This window comes from Toxotes jaculatrix, chromosome 16 (assembly GCF_017976425.1).
Source record: "Toxotes jaculatrix isolate fToxJac2 chromosome 16, fToxJac2.pri, whole genome shotgun sequence".
Classification (NCBI taxonomy): domain Eukaryota; kingdom Metazoa; phylum Chordata; class Actinopteri; family Toxotidae; genus Toxotes; species Toxotes jaculatrix.
Genome location: NC_054409.1, coordinates 17,813,726 through 17,837,154, shown reverse-complemented (window position 1 = coordinate 17,837,154; position 23,429 = coordinate 17,813,726). Strand labels below are relative to the sequence as shown.

General features: G+C 40.5%; 1 protein-coding gene across 1 annotated transcript; it reads left to right on the top strand.

Moving 5' to 3' along the window:
* The first annotated feature begins 1,589 nt into the window (after positions 1 to 1,589).
* gpsm1b (G protein signaling modulator 1b) lies at positions 1,590 to 23,143 on the top strand. Its single transcript, XM_041058981.1, has 14 exons — positions 1,590 to 1,787; positions 9,232 to 9,453; positions 10,507 to 10,642; positions 10,853 to 10,995; positions 12,186 to 12,309; positions 13,547 to 13,662; positions 13,975 to 14,130; positions 14,228 to 14,336; positions 14,452 to 14,566; positions 15,898 to 15,968; positions 16,093 to 16,263; positions 20,734 to 20,896; positions 21,067 to 21,272; positions 21,402 to 23,143. Exons 1-14 carry the CDS (start codon positions 1,726 to 1,728, stop codon positions 21,600 to 21,602), a joined length of 1,995 nt encoding a protein of 664 aa, XP_040914915.1. The 5' UTR covers positions 1,590 to 1,725; the 3' UTR covers positions 21,603 to 23,143.
* Positions 23,144 to 23,429: the final 286 nt, after the last annotated feature.

The window sequence follows — 23,429 nt, the reverse complement described above, 5'->3', positions numbered from 1 at the left end:
GCTGCCATCTTATGGTAAACCTCAGGTACTGCAGAGACCTCTTAAGTCACAGACAAAACAAGACAAACATGCTGATAATTAAAACATGCACCATATATTATAAGGCGTATTCTTATAAATCAAATGTATGAGGAAATGTTAGAAATGAACATATACAGTAAATTACCATTTACTGTATGTGATACTGAGATTGGAGTGAGTATTAACACTCATCTGACAAGATGATACAGGTGCAGATAGCTGGAGGCATTACTGGAAAGCTCAGGATTGTCAGGTAAATTGAAGGGTCTTGTGAGGAACCTTGTTTCTCTTTGGCTTGTTATATAACTGACCCTCAGGTAGTTTTCAGTGCAGCTGATTTGTGTGAATGAGCTGGGAACCGTTTGCCAACATTCAGGGGGAAGGAGGGAGAGACTAGGCCTGAGGCTAAGGTGACTTCTGACGGACCAGACAAACAAAACATAAAGTGTCTGAAAGCAGCACAGAGTGACTGGCTGGTTGATTCTCACTGGGATTAACAGTACTGGCAATACATTTACACCTTTAAAAAAAAACCCTGAAAATCTGTTTTTGTAATCAGCTTCTTATTCTAGTTGATGGGGTCTGACAAGCAGCGGCGGTTCTACGTTGAATTACTCCCTGGGCGAGACCCACTCCTTACAGTGGTAAGCAATTAATGGATAATTATATTTTTTCCAAACTTTAACTGTGATTAATGCTCATTGTTGTCATGAATATTTAATGTTACAGAAACGTATTAAAGACCTGAATCCAGGATTTGAAAAAAAAAAAAAAAATAATAATAATAATAATAACACAGTCATTCAACATTTAATGAACAAGTAATAGTGGGCTGAGCCACAATTTCCGTTGAGGACAACGATGAGGGATTAATTAACTCTGCCAAGGAGGATATGTTTTGTCTCGTCTGATATTTGCCAGCAAGATTACAAAAAACAAAACAAAACAAACAAACAAAAATGCTTTCTTTTCTCTTAAGTCTGGTGCATGTTTTTTGACGCTGAGTAGGGTTATGCTGTCTACCGAGTACCATTCTAGTTGGACTTGGATTAACTGGGCTTGCCCTGGCTGTGGCCCCTGATGTGTAAAGTGCACCTCTGCAGTGACGCACAGGTGCACTCCGGGACTCTGTGACATCAGTGCTGCGTGCAGGTGAAATATAACAGGCTAGAAACCTTCAGCCATAGAGGACCGCGAAACGCAGTTTTTCTCTCTAAAGAGAGAGGAAAAAAAACTTCAGACATTTAGGAGAACAGGCAGAGAGTTGTAGCACCGACAATAAAACACTGCTGTTTGAGTATCTGTGCGCGAAACGTATTGTTAAATGTGAAAAACCCAGTTTGCCCTTTTTGTAGCAGCAGCAAGTTCAATGGTCGCACACATAAGCAACTCCCCAGTACGTGACGTGATTTCAGGGGAGGGGCTGTGTGTTTTTATGGTTTATTTGCACAATACCTCACTTCCTCAGCAGCTGCCATTACTGTGCTGAATGAGGGAAGACGAAAGGGAGAGAAAGCGAGAGTGGTGAAGAACGGGAGAGAGCGAGAGAGAGAGGGAGAGGGAGAGAGGGAGGGAGGGAGGGACAGAGAACTGGAGAGGCTCAAGAAAGACGAAAACGGTAGCCGCCTCTGGAGGAAATCATTGTGAAGGGGCCTCATAGCGGGAGGAAGCGAGCTAGGAGGCAGGCAGATAAGCAGCGGTTCTATGGCTCAGTCGGCTGCTAACGGTGTGGACCAGGATCTGGCCAGCAAGAGGCTGCACTCCAGGTAGGAACATTAGGGGAGGACGTCGGCGAACACGGGGAGCGGATGGGCGCTTGGGGGGGTGTCAGCATCGTAGCATGTTTGTTTGGAAAAAGAAGGGGGGGAAAAAAAGGGAGCGGCTGAAGGGAGAGAAGAAAGAAGGGAGAGCAACAGAGGCTGCCAGCTCAGGGCTTCGCTAACTGAGGAGGAGCTAGGCAGGGGAGAACTTGACCAGCCAGCTTTCAGTGATTTAAAGACCCAAGACCCAGCCACAGTTGCAGCCAGAGCCCGGTTCCAAGCCTCATTCCTGGCTCGGGTCATTGAGCTGCTGTGGCTGGAATGTACAGACTGAGAGGAGCCTCATAAGATGTGGACGTAGGAGGGATAGAGCAGGGGGAGCCTGGTGCCCACAGGTTGGACACGTTTGACAGTGCACATGGCTCTGGTTTAAACGCACAATGTGGGTGCAAGATCTCACCATATGTTCAGGGTGATGACAGGAGGTCACAGGGAGGAAACATTTACACATACACAGGCACTGAGGAGAAAAAAAAAAAAAGTTACCACTTTTACCTCATGTTTGCATACTTGGTTTGTGTGTGATAACCAGGTTCCCCCTCATTTGCAAATTTTCTGTCTTGTCTCACTACTATCTGTAGTTTTGTTCTATTTACATGATATTAAACAGTTTGTAAATTGAACTTTTAACTGTCTGTCAGTGCCAGTCCTCACTGAGTACTATCAGTAGTTGAATATCCTTTTCACTTTTGACAAAACATATACAACAGATGAAAATTAATCTAAGGCTGACCTAAAGTTTGTTATCATAAATGTCAACGCAAAGAATCAAATTCTCACTTTTGAGAAGCCAAAATCAAAACTAGGCATGATTAATCAACTATCAAACTGTTGGGCAGTTTCACCTGTTGTTTGTGTCATATCTCAAACACAACTGATCAGACTTTGGTCAAACTTGTGAGTATGAAGCATCACCGCTTTGTATTTTGGCACTATAAGAATTACTAATCTGTTATAACACTGAATTGATTAGAGGCTTTCACATTTTTGTCATCAGTCAAATAGAATAAGTCAGATAAAACAGTTATTAGATGGATTAACTAATAACTACATGGTAGCATTTTCAAAATGAATGATTTTAGAGAAAAGCTTCAAGTCAAAGTCAAGGTGATGTAGTACAAGTTAACAGCTTGCTGCTCCATTTGTGGGGACTGTGGGACATATACTGGTTGTAATCGTGTAATATCCTTAAAGCAAACACACTTGCTATGCTGAAAATTGATTCAATTTAACAGAACAGAATTTCACTCTGTGTTTTTGAGTAAAACCGTGTTGTGACATTACACCAACCCCCACCTTCATTTTAAGCCCAGTGTCTGTGACACAGAGCATTCTGCTGGGAATGTTAATAACTGTTGAGTTGTGAAGTGACATTCATAAGCCCTGCAAGGTTGTCATGTCCCTGGCAAAAACACACACACACACACATACACACACACACACACACACACACACACACACAAACTTAAACACAGACAAAGATAAATACACAAACGTGAGTCACAGTGCTGGCTATGATCATATGGCCAGATCTACCCTCTGTGATTGCTTTTCCTCTGTTTTACAAACAGATAAAGTCTATACATGACCTTTCTACAGTCATTCTGTCTAGTGAAATGAAAACAGTGTCAGGCAACAGGTAGCCACTTTGAATCTCATAGTCAAAATTTTAAATGACAAAGCTCTGAAAATCACAAAAATCTGAAGTGATAGTCTTTAGTTTTATTTTCTCTCAGTATTTTCTAGGACCATATTAGATAATAACTGGCCCATTAATATTGCCACTGACAGCAAGGTTAAGAGTTAAGGGAAACAGAATCGCGGAGAATGAAAATGCAATTTTACAAGACAGACAAAAGAAGAAACAGCTCTGCTCTAACTGAGAGAGACATGCACTGCAAGAGGAAAAAACATTCCTAGAGCGTTTCTCTTTGGTTTCCCTGACAACTAGCTGTGGCACTCTGTAATTATGGCTGGATTACCACGCTGAGTGCAGAGTTTCTTAGCTATGCCAAGACTCATGGGAACAGTAGTGTAGAACTCTGAACATGGAAGATGGATCTATGAATAAAGGAAGAGCGCCGAGTAAAAACTGTGAAATAAATTTTTGCCTATTTTTATGTAGAAATAAAAGGTATTGGGTCAGATCTTATATTCAGATTGTGGTTCAAATCTTAACATTAATTATGATGCTAAATTGTACTATTTATTATAGTTTACATGCCTTTATGGATTATTTTTGCTCCCCTGACTAATCTACTAGACAGTAATTTGGGGTATTGATTTGTACTTCAGAGGTGGAGACATCACATTAATAAAATTAAAACAAATCAAACATACAGGTGCACTTTTATTGAAATATGTTCTGCCTTTGGAAAGTCTGCAGTTTGACGGAGAGCTTGTTACACAGTGGTGAAAGTGAGGGATCAGAATGACACACAGTTACAGTAAATGTATTGTGCAGAGGCTTAAATATCACAAACCAGAGACTAATGCTGATTTTAGTTTGTGCACTTCTGGTCATGGGTATATTATGCTAGTTGAGACACTGTTTTGATCACTTAAAGGTTGGTTCAGTGAATCTGGACCTGGAACAAGTTTGCTTTAGACTGTTGGCTCAAACGCTCATTGTTTGAATATTAGTCAAGGTCGTTGCACAGTCATGGTAGGAGTGTGTGCCAAATGGAGTTTGACTGGATTTTAATTCATAAAAACATAATGAAAGATGGTGCAGGAGGTGGAAGGTGTGGTGGATCAGAGTCGGATATTACGTCTGAGCTAGCTTATATTTCACAAGCTTTTTCAAAAAGGATTTTTTTCACAACTTATTATGAAAATCTGAAACATGACACTGGAGGTATCTGTTCATATGTTCAGCTAAATGTGTATCTGCTACTTGTCTGTTCCCCTAACTTACTTAATAAAATTTTGCTGCCCAAACCAAATCCTAACCTTAAGTTTGCCTCTTTATTTCAGTTAAAGTTTACAATATAACCTTTTGATGGTAGAAAAGCTTGATCTTGACATATTTATACCAACAATTTATACAATTTAAAGATTTGTGATTCATGATTTGACAAAGGCTCATTGTTCACAATGTTTTTTTTTCCCACTGAAAGGACAAACCTGAGACATGGCACAGTTCAGCTTACACACAAACCTCACTTCGACCTTCCGAACTTACTCCCTGAAACCTGCCCAATATGTTACATGTACTCTGTGCTGCCATGGTAACGGCACTGGGACACTGTCTCTCTTAGACCACAGGCAGGCTATTATGGGATGAGTGTCTCCCAAACAGACCAATTAGAGTGGTAATCAGAGGAGAGAAAGGCAGACTGTGCCGCACAGACTCATTCTTCCACCGACCACAAAGATGGCAAGAATGAAAGTCACTTTGTGAAAATCATCTCATGGAGACTAATCCTTTTGTTGTCTTTCATTTTTTTTGTCTCTTTGCTTTGTCCTTTTTCTTGCATGTCCATAAATGCCTTTTTCTCAATCTTTTTACCCTCCTCATGTCTGCCGTTTAACCCTCCTGTAGTACTTTTCATTTACACTCTTTGATCAAGATGAGTGATGATATATAGGCCTCTAACTTCACAGTTTTTTAAACCATGTCGCCTGGCCTTCTTAAGGCTACACCCGTTTTCCACAAACTGTTTTTACAATGCAGGGTTTTACAATTCACAGAGGCCCCATCGCCATCTGCAGCTCGACTCCGTGTCCTTACGCCCTCCTCCTCTTTCCTTAAACTGTAACAGCACCTCTGTAGCTACCTTCCCAAACTTTACTCCCAAGCACTGTCGTGCTTCCACAAAGACACTGCATGTCCCTGCAAAGCCTCAGCATTCACCGTTGACTGGATAGATGCTAAATTTCTAACCCTGTTAGATCGAAACATTTCATCATCTTCTTATTAAACAGTACCTCCACCCTGTATTCCCTCCATTCGTTCCTGCTGAGGAATTTCAGAGCTGTAGAGTTTCCCCCATAAAAACAGTTGCTGCTGTTAAGCCCATTTGTTTAATGCCAATGAGATGACCTTAGACATTTTCATTGATTGTTATCTGCTGTGGTAACCAGCTCTGTCCTCCACAGTGATGACTTTCACATGTTAAAGGAGTATTTTTGGCCACAGGGCGTGGTTATGTTTGCCCAACAACAGCATGGTTCGTTTGTTATGACAAGGAAGGCAGTTTGGTAATTTCTATGTTCAGGGTCTGTTCCTTTAAAATGTCTGTATTAGACCATTGTGGGCCATGATGAGCTGGACTGTTAAATGGCAATATTTCTTTTATTATTATTATTATTATTATTATTATTATTATTATTATTATTATTATTAGGATTTTTGCGTCAGTGTGGTGAAGTACCTTTACTTGTCAAAGTGATTATTTTGGATTCTGTGAAAATAGCTGTCAACAGACAGATCTGTCTGGTTATTTAACCCATTAACAGCTTCTCAGCTGATTACACATGAAAATGTACAATATCACAACATATATCAATACCACAATATAGACTTTCAGATATAGGCGCAGATGGTTTTTTCTCATATCGCCCACTCCTAGAGAGTGATATAAGCAACAAAGGAAAGAAAAGACCTTTTTCATAGAACACCAGACAGAAAAGCACAGACACAAATAATAAAGTTAATGATGGCTGAAGTCCATTTACCTGCTCCAGTTTCAGGGTCCTGGTATTGCTCATGCTGCTTCACTGTTGTGGCTTACTGGGGCTAACACTATATTGTTAATGTTAATTATCAACACCTGTGTTTTTTCTCCTAGTGACAACTCAAAATGTCTGCTGTGAAAAAGGCCCCTAGTGGTCAAAGGGGTAACTGTGGTACAGAGTGGAAGGAGGTGAGAGTGCTGTCTGTCACAACAGCTGACTGACACAAGGATATATCTAAAAACAGGCAAAATAGTGGTTTCTACTAAGCATAAAATATCACATTTAATATTTAAAGGTTTTAACCAAGTTAAACAAATAACCTGAAGATCAATCATCTATAAATTTTAGGGAATATTTTAGGGAATGTAATGTGTAGTCTTGTCATTTATAGCCTTATCTCCTCTACACTCACAGTCTTATTTATCTTGGCTTGGTGACCTAATAATCTTTCTGCTGGTGTCAGCAGATAGTTGGATTAGTCTGGGCCACTCACTGTGCTGTGTGGTCTCTACCAAGGAGGTGCAGGTTACTGGATTAGCAATTCTCTCTCATCCTTCCTCTCCGTCGCTCATTGGGGCACCGGTCAAGCTTAGAAGCATTGCATTTGCTTTGTCGTCACTGAATGTCCCCCTGCTCACACCCAAAATGTTCCCTGCACCTTCCCTCCTTTGAAATGTGGCTCATAATGGCATGGCACAACAATGGGTGACAGCAGAGGACAGGTTGAAGAGGACCAAAAGAGAGAACACGTCTTTTGGGAATAATAAGAACTGAATGACGTAACAGCATTAGACGTCTCAACCTTTTGACTAAATCCGTTTGGATGAGTGAAACATGCCACCTCTAGACTTTTAATCAACATGTTTATGCTAAGAAACACATTTGCAACTGGAACTGCTCTTTCGTGGAATTTTCTACAATTCCCGCCTTACTGTCTCGGCTTTGGGAGAGGAGAGTCCACCATTTGGTTTTTGGAACGTTCTTGAGGACTTGAAAAGCAGATGTGATTCTTGGCTGGTCTTGGACTGTGTGTAGAACTTCCAGCTGGAATTTGTCCAGGTCTGAAGCAATGTTGCTGACATTGTGGATTCTGTTGGAGTTATTCAGTGGACAATATAGAGCTCATATGGACATATTTTGGTATTGGAATGAGTTGATTTCACTAAAACTCTCAGCAGTGTATTATCGGTGATACGTACACTGCTTGAATGAACTGCAGTCTCTATGTAAAGACTTGTTCATTTCTCAAAGTTTTTGACATAGCTAGCTCTTGTTAACCTTTACCCTCATGGCATCTGAACCTTGTCCTCTGACCGGGGCAGAGAGAGCTGTGTGTAGACTGGTCCACCGCGGACCCCGACCTCAGGCTATGCTAAGGCCTTTGAACTTGGAGCTACAGGTGTATGTGGACAAAACACGAACCAAGCAAAAACACAGGTACGGCCAGAGCACTAAGAAGAACCAATTCTGTGTTAATTTTGTTGCTTGCAAACCACCTTTGTGAACCACACTGATTCCAAGCAGGACAGGAGGTAGGGCTATAGAATACAGACATCAACGTGGCATACATCTCTTTGCTATACCTTTTTAGTGATGCCTTTAGTAAAACTGATTAGATTCAAGGATAATCCTTGCTTAACTCTACATTTTAGTACCTTATCTGGAATTTGGAGCTACAACCAGATTGGCCGGTCTTAAGTTTATCCTGGATTATACAATGAATCTGAGGTGTATACTTTCTGGAGACAACTCACTGATGAGGCCTTGTTGTACTTGTTGTGACTGCACTCAATGTGGCCAAATTGATTTTAAAGGACCTAAATGATTCACATCACGTTTCTCATCATTGCGTACACACACACACATGCACATCCCAGAAACAGTCGATCTATTCCTTTTCTACACAGCACCATGCATCTGTAAGATGCTCACTTTCCAAATTATTAAAAACAATTTCAATCAAATAATTTAAAATTTGAAAAATGTCCTTTCAAAAATAAGGAACTTGTCAGTAGACACAAAGTCAACACCTCTTTCACATTCCCCACGTTAGCATCATTGATCGTTGAGCAGTTGCCATGGTAACCCAGGCATTGTAGAAGATGGTGGGAAGGCTCCTCTTCACTTACCAACAGTTCAGTTTCAACAGTTATTTCTGTAACATGTGGCTTCTATCATATCAGAGACACACTTAATCTCTTGATCTACAGGTGATGTCACAGGACTGTGACAACGTCAATTAATTTATTATTTTCCCCCCTTTTTTGTTTACTTGGACTATGCATGGCATTGGCAAATGACTTTCTGTAATATTTTTTCACTGAAAGCATTACTATAACAAGTGTGGGAAGGCAATCAGCTTTATCGGCTTGAGATAGCCAACTGATAATGCAAGAAAACTGTACGTCTTTATAAATCTGACTAAAAAAACAGGCTGATATGAGCAATAATGAGCGACAAGTGCAACACCTTTTCAAGGTGCTCATCTTAGAGCTTAGACTCAGTTGCTAAGGCAACAGTCCACAGATATGGCTATAGACCGTGTTGCCATGGTGATACTGCCAGTTTGTTCCTCACCCTAAGAAGAAGTTGCTCTACTACTGTAGCGAGTAGATATATTACTGTACACTGTTCTTTCTCTGACAGTGCCCATATGTTAATACAGTTTTCTGTGTCTTTATGTGTGTAAACCTGTGTGTGCAACATTTAGGATGGAAGCGTCTTGCTTGGAGTTGGCCTTGGAAGGAGAGCGGCTGTGCAAGGCTGGAGACTTTAAAGGGGGGACAGCGTTTTTTGAGGCAGCCGTACAGGTCGGCACAGAAGACCTGAAGACCCTCAGTGCCATCTATAGCCAGCTGGGCAATGCCTACTTCTACCTCAAGGAGTATGGCAAAGCCTTAGAGTACCACAAACACGACCTTACCTTGGCCAGGTGAGCACCTCACCCTTCAACAGCAGCTAAAAACAAGACTGGGGAAAAAGATAATCTGTTATTTGTTCACCCTCAATAGTGATCAGCTGTGTTCCCAGCCTTGGAGAAAAGAGTGATTTATGTATCCCAGCATTCCAGACCAGATGAAACCCATACTAAAATTGGTACATAGGCACTAAAACAGATTACAGGATCATCTCAAAACCAAGGGAAATTATACATAGGCGAATTGAATTAATATAAACTGTGACCAACCCAGTGATTAGCCTGTAGGTGCTTTTTTTGTAAAAGATTTATTTATTGATAATTATGAGCTGTCAAAGGGTTTTCATGCGGCTGAGCTGAAGACAGTCTACATAGCTGACCAAAAAACAGTTTTAACTGTTTGATACATCCGTGACTGCAGCAAAAGGAATTGTCGTATTTGTGTTTTGATTATATTTAATTTATACAATTTAATAATTTTATTATAATAATAATTTAGACCAGTAAATAAAGCTTTGAATCTGGGTAATAATTATCATATCACTACAGTCAACTCATTTGTGAAGGAGAGCCGTTTACCAGTATGCAGGAATGATATGCTAATGATTCTTCTGTTCCAGATTTTGTTTACTTTATCAGGTGCATAGGAAACATCAAGGATTTTATTATGCTGACCTTTAGTCAGTCAATGAAAATTCCAAGAAAAAAGTGAGGGGACTTTCATATAGTAACAGTCAACAACAACCAGCTGGATATTTAGCTTGCATGAGTAATCCGGTCCCCTGCAGTCAATGCAGCTGGTATTTCAGCAGGGAAGCGATTAAACGCCCTGGGGAGATTTACCTTGTTACATTACAGTCTCACCAGGACCACTGGGACCTGGTCCTAGGAAGTAAGCATCCAATTAAAAATATACTTGTACAGTATCTCCCAATTAAATCTTGTTACAGCACTTTAATGGCTGTTGTTTAACTAAATGAACATTAACATAGAAAAACTGCCCTTCTGATTATAATACGAAAAAGAAAAACCACCACAAAATGTTTTTTTTTTTTTTGGCTTTCTCAGAACAATAGGAGACAGAATTGGAGAAGGAAAAGCCAGCGGAAACCTTGGCAACACATTAAAAGTTCTGGGGCGCTTTGACGAGGCTGTTGTGTGCTGTCAAAGACATCTGGATATTTCTCAAGAGCAGGGTGACAAGGTAACATGCATGATTTATTTTTGTTTGTTTCAATAGGATCTCCCTTAAAGTCCTCAAAAGTATTCTGGGAAAGAAAATCAGTAGAATAAAATAAATACATTAATAAATCAGACTTTATACTTGACAGACACATACACTGAGCGATCTTGTATTCTTTTTGATTTGTTTTTCTCTGTTTATTCTCTGTATCTCTTTATTTTCTGGCTGCAGGTTGGAGAGGCCAGAGCACTGTATAACATAGGGAATGTGTTTCATGCGAAGGGTAAACAGCAGTTGTGGGGCTGCACCCAGGAACCAGGGGACCTTCCTCCTGATGTCAGGGACACACTGCAAAGGGCTACCGGCTTTTACGAGTATGTACAGGTGTCAGTGTGAAGGACACACGCAACAGATTTAATGCAGAAAACAGCATTAGACCTATTTAAACTGTAGTAGCTACTTATGCCAGTTTAAATTTGCATGAGTTGCTTCTTTGATCCCTATGTTGACTCATCTCTGGTGGTTATTACACCTTCAGCTGTTCTTGAATACATCTGTGGCTGCCTAGCAAATGTGGATTTGTGTTGTCCTGCAATTCTTACCTGCATATTTACTCAGATTTTAACTCATATTTCGGTCCCAGTCTTTGCTGCATCTCACTTTAACAATTTTGTACTTGATTCAGCTGTATGGCCAATTTCATACAGATCAAAATAAACTGCCCGATTCCCATAACTTGCACAGTCATAGCAGAACACCATTTACTTGACTTTCCCCTTATTCATTGTTCCCTTTATTCTCACAGTCTTCTCCTTCCCTGGTGCTTAACAACTCAGCGGCATGTTGCCACTGTCATACTTCACAGCTAGGAGTCTGTGAGATCTGACGATAAGTTTTATCAGTTTTCAACAGAATGTCACTTTACATTGTTGCTGAAGATTTCAATTTATTTTCACCAGACCACAGAATAACTTACCCTTCTATTCTCTGTGTTTCATATGTCTTCTGGTGAATTCCAGGCTCATGTTTGCAACTGGTAAAAGTGGCTCTCTCAGGCTAATCTGTCTCATGGCCCAGTTTGAGTATGAAATGCTGAATTGCTTTTCTTTTGACCACATCTTCCCTTGTAGCCACAGAACTCTGCAGTCTTGTCAGATTTGTCCTTGGACTGCTCAGTCTGGTTGGAGAGCAGCCTTTCGTAAAGAATTTGTTTGTCTTAAAAAATGTTCAACACATATTATGTCTCCACACCATTATCTGAATTCTTTCTTTAAACTTCATAGTAGGGCTTCTCTTCTGGCATTCAAGTTCATCTCGAGTTACTGTAAACATTTTCGTCTAAATCATGTCGACCAATACAGTTGTACTGGTCACATTTAAAAGATGTTGACTTCACATAGTGTCAGTTTAGCGTGCTCTCTAATGTCAAGATTGATGCATTGATTAAATTAAATAGATTACGGGATGGACAAGTACAATGATTAAAATATTTAACATAAATGCTAACCATCTGTCAACCATGTCATTTATGTACTGGTACTAAACTGGTGTGTGTCCTCTGTAGGATGAACCTGTGTTTGGTCAAAGAACTTGGCGACCGAGCTGCTCAGGGGAGGGCCTACGGGAACCTGGGCAACACCCACTATCTGCTGGGGAATTTTGTCGAAGCAATCAAGTTCCACCGACAGGTGAGAAATCCAGAATGTTTACCAGCATCGTGTTCATACTGCTGCAGGGCATACACAGAGTTATCAGCGGGGCGGTGTTGTTGTGACAGAACAGAGCGGCGTCCTTGCATCAGCTTTGTAGCAGCCTGAATGCCTACATGTCTTCCTGTTCACCCTCTTTTTTGTGCTTCTGTCACAAGGAGCCCCGAAGCAAACAAGTGGTTACCACAAAATTTGATTTAGTGATAACTACTTGTTACCACTAAATACAAGTGGTTATTTAGTTTGTGATTAAAGATGTTCGATCACACGATGGGGATTTTGGATACAAGACGGCAGTTGATTTCAGTAAAGGAGCAGGTTGTATGCATTTGCTCCATGTTGAGAAAAGATTTTACCTAGTTTGCCTTGCACAGGCTTCAGTCTGGCTAAAATTTTACATGCAAAATAGCAAGACTCACCAATGCGCTTCAACAGATCAGTGTGAGAGAGAAGGAGGAACTGACCTCTTTCTCAGAAAGTATTGATTGCTGTCATTTCACTGAATCCATTTTTGTATAATAGTCTGATGTAATACAAATATCGCATAAAAGAAATGCAGCATAGCTGGCAGGGAGTGCAAGGACAGGGATAGAGAGTAAATACAATATAGTGTCTGATTAAAATGTGCGCTATTTTCTTGTGTAGTGCTAATGTAAGATAGCTAGTGCTGCTTCCCCTTCCAGCTTTTTTTCAAGCAAATTTCACCTCTGTGAGTTTTTAAGTGGATCACGATCCATCTCACGCTGCACCAACACACAGTGTGCAGAGATTGATAGCCTCTCATAGGAAAAAAAACAGGGAGGAAATTGGTTCCTTGGTGAATCGGTAGTAAGTATGGCTTCAAGCTCTCTCTCCTCATGTTTCCTGTCACTCTCCATTGTAAACCACTTGTTTCCTCATGGGAGAAGCTGGTCTCTCCACTCTTCTCCATTACAAATCTATCAGTGTGCCACAGAGAGGGGCACACATCTTATAAAGGGAATTAGAGGAGCTGATTTGATGCACCACTGCTGCAGCCACACCTCTGGTCATGAAATAATGTGCTCAGCAGAGCTTGCAACTTGAGCTTTTGCCTTTACACTGAGACAAAAACAAAAAAAAACAATGTCTAAGAAAGGCCATAAATGAGAATTTGGTTGAACATACCTGCTCATTAAGAAGCAGAATGAATAGATTGTGTTATTTTGACTTGACCTTGCTGCTCTGTCGTTCACAGCGATTATCCATTGCCAAAGAATTTGGGGACAAAGCAGCAGAACGGCGAGCCTACAGTAACCTAGGCAATGCCCTGATATTCCTGGGCCAGTTCAACACAGCCACAGAGTACTACAGGTGAGGAAAGAGGGAAGTCTGACATCTAGTGGAGGGAAGATGAAGTGAACCAATTTCTGTAAAAGTTAAAATGTGACTGAAGTACAAAATTGAATATTAAAAATATGATTCTTATGCATGACATGTACTATAAAATACAGAAAGTAAAAATACTCTCAGAATAGTTTTTTCCAGCCATTTCATTTTTTTCTTAATTATCTACATTCATCCACCCTTTTGCCCATAACAAAACCCTCTGCCTTTGTTACCCTCTGTGTCTTCATTTTTTTTGCTTTACTCACTTTATTCATTCCTCTGATTCTCTGTCTCTAGAAAAACTTTGCAACTATCCAGGCAGTTGAGGGACCAGGTGATGGAGGCTCAGGCCTGTTACAGCCTGGGAAACACCTACACTCTTTTGCAGCAGTATGAGAGGGCCATAGACTACCACCTGAAGCACCTCTACATTGCCCAGGAGCTTACTGATAGGTACAGTGAGTATAAACAGTATCTGATGCAGACACAAAAACATGCATAAGCATAGGAGTAGTTTTTCAAATTTGTGCATACGCTCATGCCTTAATAGGGTTGGTGAGGGCCGTGCTTGCTGGAGTCTGGGAAATGCATACGTGTCTTTAGGGAACCACAAACAAGCTCTCCACTATGCCCGAAAGCACCTGGACATCTCTAAAGAAGTGAGACATTTCACAAACACAGTAATTTAAAAAAAAAAGTCATCTGTGGTAAAGTTAAATCTTGCATTTGGCCTCATTTGTTTTCCTTCATGTCCCTGTCTTTTTTCTTCCTCAGATTGGAGACAGAAATGGGGAACTGACAGCCAGAATGAACGTGGAGCAGCTGATGGAGGCTCTGGGGGTCAATGAGAGTGACCTTTCACCTTCCAGTTCAGAGTTTGAGATGCAAGGTTACTCATAAAGTTCTTTCTACCTTTTGGGTGAGGTATTAGTGTTTTATTAAGTGAGCCTTGGAGGCGCTGGCTGGCAGATAGCTGTTTCGAGCTGTTTCCAGTCTTTGTGCTTATCTGGCTGGCTGCTGGCTGTAGCTCTGTATTTAAAGGACGTTAGAGTGGTGTCGATCATCTCATCTATCTCTCTGCGAGAAAGCAGATAAGCATATTTCCCAAAATGTCGAACAGAGTCAAAGTATTTGTTCTTTAGTAAAAAACAATTCTTGCATTTTGTGAGGAGGTAAGGGGAGGAGGGGAGGAGGTAAGGCAAAGGAAAGGGTGCGGCAGATGAAATAAGCCCAACTCTGTGTGTGTGTTTTGATGTGTATTTGAACCTGTCTGTTTGCACTCTGCAAACTGTGGTTAGGGGAAGTTGTCTTGAGGTTATACTTGCCCTCCCATCTTCAAGAAATGGGAACAAAAAATAACGGTCACTCTTGGAAATTGCTTAAATAGTATAGAATTTTTACCTAGGGGTTTAGTAAATGGGGTTTATTTATTAATTTTTAACAGGTAATTGACTTTGACTATTTTTAATAAAGTAGATTCTACTCTTTTAACTTCTGTGTTTGACAAAAATAGTGTATTTGGGCTTGAGAGAGCTCCGAATACCATATGTGTACACAAGGTGGCCATATTAAATGTAAAACTAACACAAGGTGAGACAGACATAACAGATAAACAGTGTCTGTGTTATGTCTGAACTAAATGTGAAAGAGAGCAAAGGGATATGTGTATTTATGGGGTACTCTAAAGAGTCTTGTTTTACTTCCAGCCTCAGGAAGATGGTTTGTTTCTAAAACACCGTCTGTTTTCAGCATTATCCTCAAATAACTGTTGATTATTATAGATTCCCATCAAATGATCCACCAACTTACATAGCTGAGAAGATTTCAAAACTCATTAAATGAAGCATGGAGGAACTGTACAGCCTTTATCTGTACAATCAGCCTGGCTTTTGTGTGATGTTTGCTTTCATGAACCCTTCTCCAGGCAGAAACTCACACCCATGTGCTATATTTCCCTCTCTGGTGCAGAGCTGGCAAACAGACTCTTATTCAGATTGTTTGCCCAGTTGTCTGCCTAAACCTCATAGCCACAGCGAACATCACGGGACCACTACTGACATTACGGACTGCTGCAGAAACAAGACAAACAAAGAGTGCCTTGCAGTCTTGAATCAGCTTATGAAGTGGTTTTAGAGTAAACTGTATGAGAGATTCTAAAGTTGTGAGATATTTTAATGTCATGTGATGTTATATTTATTTACTTGTCTGTTTTTTTTATAGGAGCAAGACCCAAATTCACCAAGAGAAACAGCATGGACAGTGTAGAACTGTGGAAGTACTCCTCAGATAAGGTGATTTCTCTTCCTCACATTTCAGCACAAGACTCCAGAGAGGAATGTGCCTGTAAATGTGATCCCCACACCTCTCCCCAGACAGTTATCAATCCCTCACTAACAATATGGTCTTTTACTGCAGAATGGTGAGAACCAAGACTTGGAAAGCATACCCAGGAGATCCAAGAGTCAGCTTTCACAGCCTGGTAAAAGGAAAGGCTATCCCGACAGTCAGTCATCAGATGAAAGGCCGTGGCTGGACTCTCCCATAGACACTGATGACATCACTGTGCAAGTCCCGCCTCCAGTGCCAGTGAGTGGCGTTATCTTTACTGCCTATTTTAGTTTTCACTCAGATGCAATGTGCCACAGTGTTATTCATGTGATGCCGGCTATAAGCTTACCTCAGTGCTGAGCCAGGCTAATTGTTTCCCCCTGACTCCAGTCTTAATGCTAAGCTAAGCTAACCAGCTCCTCACAGATGGAAGAGTGGTATCAATTATTGCTTTAAAGGTTTGACAAAGAATAACCAAGTTAATAATTTTATATTCATGTCAACTACTAAACATTACACTGAAACGTGTAATAATGGCCACCGCTACTTCATATTCTGTCGAAACCTAAGATATGATAGCATTTGCATTCAATCACTGAGAGCCCACCTGAGAAAAGCTGGGTTTAAAGTATAAAGGGGATGTGAAATGCTGACTGCTGAATTCAGTTTTCTCCTTTTTCCGTTCCTCATCCCCCTGTCCAACATGTCTTCAGGGCTTCAGTTTTAAAGAGACGATGAGAGAAATTAGAGGAAGATTTAATTTCCTTAAATTCCTTTTAATTTCCCACGAGGTTTTATGATATGATGTAAGATGTCAGCTACAGTGTAAAGGTATCTTCTCTACTAAATGCCAATAGGGATCCATTTGCTGTGAACTAGATTCTTAATAAAGATCCCTTTTCACAGCTGTTGTATCTCTAAAATTCAGTGTCCCCACAGCACTTAATCATGCCTTGTTTCTGTGACGATGCTAATTGTTGTAATCAGGAGGCTGACATCCTAGAAAAGAGAGAAAATTACTGGGCTGCATGATGATAGCTCATCACAAGGGACTGGAAATAGCATCCAAAACTAAATGTTGGTAATCCTGATGACAACGTAGCGTACCCTTTTTTCAAATCTGTTGATCTTTTAAACCCAGTTGTGTGTCTGTGAACTTGGGCAAATCAGAGAGAAATCCTGCATCTTCAGGGTCGGACAGAAACTAAATAGTGCGCCAACTTTGTGAAACCATCAAATGATGAGGAAGTTTGATTATCATAATTAAGTTCACACTCGCATTGTTATTTCTTAGAAAGCAGCTGAAGCTAAAAGCTGCCTGTTTGAGCCAAAAAGTCAGCATCCTCACCAAGACATGGAAATAAAGAAACAGCACTGTTCTTGCATTTCAGTGTGGAGCTATTTAGTCCTAGCATTTTAAATATTATAAGGAAAAAGCTGTAATTTAATGCTGTCTTTTAAATTTTGCTCCATTTTTCTCCTATAATAAATAGCTCATGTGAAAACATAGTAAGCCCCACAGTGATATAATCTAATAAAAGACCCACCTTTTACACATAGACATTCCCTACTTCTCTCACTCTCTTTCTCCCTCTTGTCTTTCTGTCATTGTCCTCACATGTCCCTCTCTGGCTTGCTCGGTCCCTGTGGCCTGCTTGATTAATTGGACAATACAGAAAGGGAAGTGAGGAGAGCCACAAGGAGACCATAGGGCCAAGGACACAGGACAGAAACTGTTATAAGTCACAGCCGCAAAGAGCATTAAATAACACATGCAGGCTTTTTAATGTGAATGTTAGTTTAAATCAGTGAATGAATGGTATATTAAATAGCTTTGTCGTGAGTTTTTGAGGAATTTAATTCTGGTGGTTAGCACTACTTTCGGGTAGTTGATCCCTGCTGGCTGCCAATGCTGGCATGCAATTGACTCATAGCTGTACCCATCTTTACACCCCCCTTTCTCCCCTTTGCCCCCCTTCATATCCAACTCCCAGCTCTCCCTCACTCCTGATAATGTGACCTTGATCACAGAACCACTACCCTCCCCACAGGGTCAGCCCCCTCTGCTTCCCATAATGAGTTGTTTTCCCACAGTGAGTGAACGGGACAAAAATGGCCTGCAGGAGAGCCGCAGAGAGAAAGCGCGAGAGAGAGAGAGAGAGAGAGAGAGAGAGAGAGAGAGAGAGAGAGAGAGAGAGAGAGAGAGAGAGAGAGTGTGACACAGAAAGAGGGAGAAAGACAGGAGAGGAGGGAGTAGATGGTGGAGATTAAAAGAAGGCTGAAATAGAGGGATACACGAGGAGAGGAAATTAGAGGGAGTTGAGTACAGCAGGGGAACAGAGAGAGAGAAAGAGAGAGTGATGTAAAGTGGTGGGTGAAAGCAGGGGAGAAGGAGGTGTGAGTGAGGCGTGCAGACAGAGCGAGGGGGAAAGAGAGCTCAGAGAGACATGAGAGAGAGAGAGTAGGATAGATAGAGGACAAAGAAGAAGTGCTGTTGGTAAGATTTCATTTATGTTTTACAGCTTGAATAACAGCCTGGTGCAAAGAGTCGCACAGCTTACTAACTTTCTTTTCCTTTAGATTTTTTTGACACATTGAATTGTGTATTTACAGTACTTGTCTTTGTATTGTATCTATAGATTTTTGACTCTTAACGTTTGTTTTTTTGAACCACGGTGGGATTTTAATCCCAAAGTTGCAGTGGAAAAGAAAAGAAAAGATTGCTGGAGCAGAGCTGACTGAAATCAGGTGTCTGCTGACACTGACCTACTTCACATCTTGCTGTAAGGCAAAGTAATTTGAACTTTATCCACTAGTTGGTGTTAAAGATGTCATATCTTTCTATTGTTCTAAGTTTTAAGAAGTTTTAGTAGTGAGTGTTGACACTCACATTGTTACTGTGGGTGGTTTGTTAATGTGGGGGAGGGAAGTGTAGTCAAAAAGCTTTTATAATGAGGACACGATCAGCCTGTTTCGATCTTTGTTGCCTCTGTTGACTTCAGCTCTGGTTAACCAGCTTTGAGACTTATATCTCTTTTATTAATTCTTGAATATTTTTAAAATTATATTTCTCATATGTATATTTTTTAATATCGTATTATAGAAACTCTTAAGACATTTAGTTATCAATACTTAGACCATTTGCCATTTTCTAGCAATTTCAGCAGCGGTAGCTTTATTTTAATTAGTTGAAAAATAAGTGACAGAATTTATTGGTTAAAAGTTTGGGCCCCAACTCATTATGGACATTTTAACTCATCTCTTAGCAACAGTCCATGTTTCAGATTTGAGGGAATTTTTTTTCCCCTATTATCCAGAAATCTCTGTAAACCTGCTTCTTGGAACAGACCCCAGGCATTTCTAAGCAGCAAAGCCCATGAAATTTGTAGGATAAGATGGAGGAAGTACAATTCGACCTACTGTTGTTTTTTAATGCATGTTTCTGTTTCTGCAAATCCTGCTGCTCTGGATTTAAATTATATTGTTTTGTTTTTTTCTTTTATTTGAATTATCTGAATACTCTTACTTCCTTTGTTGGTAGTTTCCCAGATAATTTCTCAGTAAGCCAGCGGCTTCATTTTTATTTTGGCTCAATGTTGTTGCTCTTTTTCAGCCTCACCACATCGCAGCCTGATTAATAAAAAAATTCAGTTGCACTGGTCAAACACAATTAATTCCACATCTGCTAGCTCAGTGTATTTGTAGCTAAAACATTTTCCATACATAAATCAGCGACCTCGGTTGCAAAGCTTAAACACAATATCTAGACTGACACTGGGCGAGAGAGCATCATTCAGCTCAGTGTGATGGAGCACTTCTTGATTTTATCACAGAACAAACATTAGACAAAGCACTCCCTCGACACTGTGAGTGAAAAGCCCTGCACTGTCACGGTGCTAGGCTTTTCAGTGATTCCATCATTGATTAGTTGCTCATTGATCGTCACTGGTGTACTGCTGCTGTCAGAAAAGCTAAATCTGACTATTATCTGCATAATTCCTCTTATAACTCCAGTAAGTTCTGTAAAACCGTATAAAACTACTTCTAACAAACCTACCCCCCATGTTGTTAATGGCTTATCTAACTGATAGCCATGAAATTTATACTGCCTTTAACAGTCATTTTGCTGCATGTTATTTGATAGTCACAATGTTGGTTCCAACAGTTGTGTGGAACATCTTTGTCTGCATCTGCCTTTTCCATCTGCGTTTACAGGTTACCTCTACGTGAGTTATTTTACTTAAATGTAATTAGGTTGTTTATTTTTACACGTCATTTTATGATATTGTTCCACCTTCAGTATCTAGGCCAAGGTAGTCTCTCCAGGAAGGCCATCCCTTGTGAGTTAATCAGATTATTTTTCTCCTCCTCAAGCTGGCCATCTTGAAAATCCTCATTATGCAACTCACAATGGCATTGAGTTTCATTATTTCACCTGCACATGGTTGGACCTGCACATGGTCCCTAGCATGCCATCAAGCATGCCGAGGGACTACCACATCGGTGGGGCTTTGCGCCATCAAAAAACTGGCCCTGTCAGTTTCTGTTCAGGCCCTCTCTGTGTGCCTGTCATTTGGGGTTCACATGAAAGTGTTCTGGGTTCTTGGTTGCAACTGCCCTTGAAAAGGGGTCAGTATCTGTATTATTAGCAGAGAGTATGTTGATGTTAAGAGCGATGGTCTTGGTTTATTTGTGCAGTGTTTCGCTAACATGTTTTTTTTGTTTCAGAAGCTGGGCCGTGACCCCTCCGATGAAGACTGCTTCTTTGACCTCCTCAGCAAATTCCAAAGCAGCCGCATGGATGACCAGCGCTGCCATCTTGATGAGCCACAGAACGGAGACAACGGAGAAGGTGCTGCAAACTCCATGCCGTCCCTGAACGACATGATCGGTCGGTTGATCTTTAGTTTAGATCTTTACAAGCTATGTTAAGGACATCCGAAGTCCATGTGAAAACTCTGAGACATGAGATGTGTGAAATTCAGTGGGAAACCAATCCCTGCAAAACCTGAGAGCATCGAACACATTTGCACTCATTGGGCTCTTCTCCTTTTCTCATAGATCCCTCAATTACCACTTCGCCCCAGACTGAGGAGCTGTTTGATTTGATTGCTAGCTCTCAGAGCCGCCGTCTTGATGACCAGCGGGTCAATGTTGGTAATCTTCCAGGCCTGAGGATTACCCATAACAACCTGGGACACCTGGTAGGTGAAGGAGATCATCAAGAACCCAGTGATGACTTCTTCAACATGCTTATTAAGTGCCAGGTAAGGCCACAATTCTCAAAAATTTTATAACTTTTTTCTTTACCAAATGTCAGGCATGGTTTCAGTGGTGTTGTGTATCTGTCACATTTGCCTCCTCTACTCTAAACTAATTCATCTTTCCTACTGTAGTCCTCCAGGATTGATGACCAGCGGTGCTCTCCGCCAGAGGCCGGTCCACACGCCCCCACAGTGCCTGATGAAGACTTCTTCAGTCTAATACAGAGGGTGCAGGCCAAGCGCATGGATGAGCAGCGCGTCCAGCTGCCCACAGAGGACCAGGACAGCCCTCAGTCCCCTGACCCAGAGCCACCTGGTGGATTTTCCAGCTAGGACTCGGTGAATAATACTGCACAATGTTATGTCAGAGAAAGCACAAGGAATGAAAGAAGGATGAGCCAACATTTAAAAATAGCACTTGAGGCTGAACTAACATGATTTTTAATAACAAGACAAATTCCATGTGCAATAGGTGGTGCCCTGTCAAATGTTGCTCAGTGTATTATGTTCTAAATGTGTGTAAATATAACAGGAAAACAAGCAGAATTTAAGCTTGGTGGTATGAAGAAGAAGAAGAAGGAGTTTGAGGTGACATGATTGCAAACATGAAATATGTACTCAATCTAATGCCTTAATCAGCATTTTTCAGACTCAAGATTGTATTCCCTGGTGTCAGATGTGGTTTTTAGAAGCACATTATGGGCATACAGCATAATATAAATGATTAATGTGGAGACGTACCATGTGAGTTGTGGAAACCACAAAAGATTTAATGATAGAAACAGAGTTGATGAACGTATAAGAGAAATGATAGATTTGCACTGAAATCTTAACCTGGAATCTGATCATCAATGTTTCAGTTCAGTTAAACTCTCATCACTGCTGCTTTTATCAGTCAGTCTCTTTGCGGTTTCCCCTGCTCATAGAAAACTGGTGTTATTTGTGCAGTAACAGTATTAGGGATGGCTTCCAGTGTTAAACAAACTGCTTTGGTCAGTTTAAACGTTCTACTAATTGATAAACATGCTTCATTTTTTGATGACAAAGTATGATTGACTTAAATTGACAGACCGACCGAAGTATGACTTTACACATAAATGTAGTTTATGTGCACTTAAGTTATGCATTTACATAATGCATCAGTCTCTTCACAGAGTGTGCAGTAACCAAAGTTACTGAGCAAATGATATGAAATAGCTGCTTATTTTATAGATTGAAGATTAAAGTTGTGTGATAATTCAAGCTCCAGTTAATGTTTCTGCTTGGCTTTTAAAGTGATGCTATCTGCTGCCCATACTGTTCTGAACATCTGATAACAGACTACTACTTACTGCCATTATTATTAATTAACATAGAAACAGAAGCACATGGATAAGATGGATGTGCTTCGTATATTTTGAAGAATCTAAAACCCTGAACAATATTGAGTTCTAGGTTGTGGTGCTGGTACAGTGCCTCCCTGTGGTCAAAATGTTGTATTACCTCTAAACTACAGGGTGCATTCAGTTGGGGATAAAAGGCATTCCCTTCTTGAATATTTGGAGGATCACTGTAATTATGATATTCTGCTCCATGTATGACAATTATGAGAACTTTCCCCTGGTTTCAACAACAAAGTTTTGCGAACTTGTGCCACAAATGTGCAGATTTCTGCAGAAGAACAGTCGAAATGAGGCTGAAGCTGTTGCACATTTCTACCCATTTGTTGCTATGAAAGCAGGAAAAGGAAAAACTGCACAAAGGAAATTTTAATTGGCCAAGAGTTTGAAACATTTTGCTGTACAGAGCAAAAAATATCTGATCTTATCTATGGGCTTGCTTTTTTTTTTTTTTCCAAAAGTAGTGTTTACCTCATTTTTGTACCTCAAACCTTATACGAACCTTAGAGATACTGAGTTCTGAACCAGGATGGATCATCTACCAAGTTTGACGTGGTTATGTTGGATTCATCTCTCTTTGATAAACAACACATTGGGAGCTACATTTAACATTTTATTTCTCTGTTTTTTGTGAATTAACATTTTTAGAAAGTACCCGGTACGCTTCTATTTGTCTCTGCCATCATTTGTACATATAAATATATTTTGTATTTATGTTCCATTTTAGGACATGAATATGTCCCTTCATGCTTTTAATAAAATGTTTCAGATGTCTCTTATG